This window comes from Pyxicephalus adspersus, chromosome 3, assembly GCF_032062135.1.
Source record: "Pyxicephalus adspersus chromosome 3, UCB_Pads_2.0, whole genome shotgun sequence".
Classification (NCBI taxonomy): domain Eukaryota; kingdom Metazoa; phylum Chordata; class Amphibia; order Anura; family Pyxicephalidae; genus Pyxicephalus; species Pyxicephalus adspersus.
This window is the reverse complement of record NC_092860.1, coordinates 22682809-22684887: the sequence shown is the minus strand read 5'-3', so window position 1 is coordinate 22684887 and position 2079 is coordinate 22682809. Positions and strand designations below refer to the sequence as shown.

At 38.1% G+C, this 2079-nt stretch overlaps 1 protein-coding gene across 1 annotated transcript in view; it reads right to left on the bottom strand.

Moving 5' to 3' along the window:
* Positions 1-2079, bottom strand: part of HID1 (HID1 domain containing) — a gene marked incomplete in the record, with an annotated part of 36892 nt that overhangs the window by 8745 nt on the left and 26068 nt on the right. The window contains 3 exon segments of the mRNA XM_072403887.1: positions 857-1084; positions 1211-1375; positions 1826-1904. Of these exon segments, the coding sequence (XP_072259988.1) occupies positions 857-1084; positions 1211-1375; positions 1826-1904 (472 nt within the window).

Here is a 2079-nt window from a genome sequence, read left to right as displayed (position 1 = left end):
CGATTATCGGGCGAGAAAAATCTGACGTGTGTACGCAGCTTTAGACTAGCTGTAAGATCAACAGCACAAAAACAATTTCAAGTAACATCCCCTATACCAGATCTTTGAATATCCATAGAACTACAAATTTGGGAAAAATTTGGGCTTGTAGTGTTTCATCATTGGAGAAGGAGAGTGAGCCACATGTTCACCCATACCTAGAAGTGTTACTAGGTATTTCCAGCGTCCAAACAGAGTGGCACGGAGGCAAGAAAAAAAGGTAAATATATGCTTCTGGGCAGGTATGAATACATTGAAGTGCATGTAAACCCTCAGTTATTGGCTTTACATACACTTGAAGATTCTCTTTACCTTTCCCTGCATAGTTTGCATTAGGTGTCACTTAATAGAAAAGCTGTATGTTTAATAATACGCATAAAAATCATAGAAGTCCAGTAATAGGCGAACAATCTATAGTTTTCCTATACTTGTTTTATGAGATACAGAAAGGGCTCATAATGAAACTGGTCAGTCAAATTACAGGTGCTGTGTGCTCTGTTTTGTTTTTCAAATAAACATTGGCCCCATCACAAAGGGTCATTCCCAGAGTAATTTATTTTCTTTATTGAAACCTCCTACCTATTATGGGGAAGTGGAGGGAGGAGGAAATGTTCTGGCCAATTAACTAAAGTGTATGTTTTTTTTCTGCTTAAGCTAATGATCTCTGTAAATATTTTATTTTTACACAGAGAAGAGAAGATATCTCAAGTGCTCCACCTGCTGGCTGTATATGAATATTCACAAGGATAAAAATAAAATAATTGTGTTGGTTATTCATGATTATAATAAATACAGATAACACATTATATTTCCTTACCAGGTGTGGCTATCAAACTTGTTTTGAGAGTTCCTGGCTCTGCTGGGGCAGCAGGACGTGAGCCTTCCATCGATGCTCCATCTTGAGAGTTTGTGCGCAAAATTGGCTCAGGGGATTTCTTTTTGCGCTGCAGTGCCCGCTGTATGGACGGGGGATCTGAAGGCAGGTTTGCTAGCTGGTGAAATACAGTGCGCTTCCGAATAATGGCATAAACCAAACTAGAATTACCTGTACACAAGAGAAAAATGAAAACAAATTGGAAGACTTATAGCAAGAGTCATTATGATAAATACATGTTACAGAAAACTCAAAGTGTGAACAGATAAGGAGTAAATGGAAGGCAGGGACACTCACCATCAAACTGGTACTGAATAATATTGTTGAAAACCTCAAGCAGGAAGAAAACGAGATGATGATTCTGTGGAGAGGAGAAGAGGAACCATGGACTAGAGAAAGCTTCAAGAAGATGGAGCAACTTGTTGGCAGCCACCATGGACAGGGATTTCAAGTATGGGGATACTGCAAGAGTCAAAAACAAATACATGAAAAAGATGGCAGTATACTACATCTGCTGCTGCATATTCAAGTTTACTAGATGTGTAGCTTTCATAGATATACCAAGAATACATTGCATAACATTGGGAGGGGTGGTGGTAGGGAATTATAAGACAGCAAAGGGCCAAAGCACCTACAGTGCCATGTGGCAGAAATGAGTCACATGCTTCTTCTCTATACCTAAACATATTAGGCGTTTCCTCCCATGGGTTGCTGGGGAGAAAGGTAGGTAACCATTTGTTTTATGTATGGGCATGTTGGTAAAGGTTCTCTTTTCCTCAGATCACGGTGTACCTTTTAGAAGCCATATTTGAATGACTTATTGACATTTTGATAAAAAATATGAAAGGAAAATCCACACTCAAAGTAAAGACAAAATCATTATTCTGTTTTCTAGGTAATCTAATTTTGTACCATTCACTATGATGGTAAGCAGGCAGTCATAAAGAGGTTGCAGACGTTGGTGTCCACTGGTGATGATCTTGTGGAAAACCTAAAAAGAAAGATGACAAAAGTTTAAAATAAAGAAATAAAATCTACACACTCAATACAACATATATAAGCTGGCTGCAATTCACAAGCCAGTAGGAAGTGAAAGACTGGTTCTCAATTTTTGTACCTTCAATAATTAATATGTATTTTTTGAAAAGCACATCACGGATTTCTAC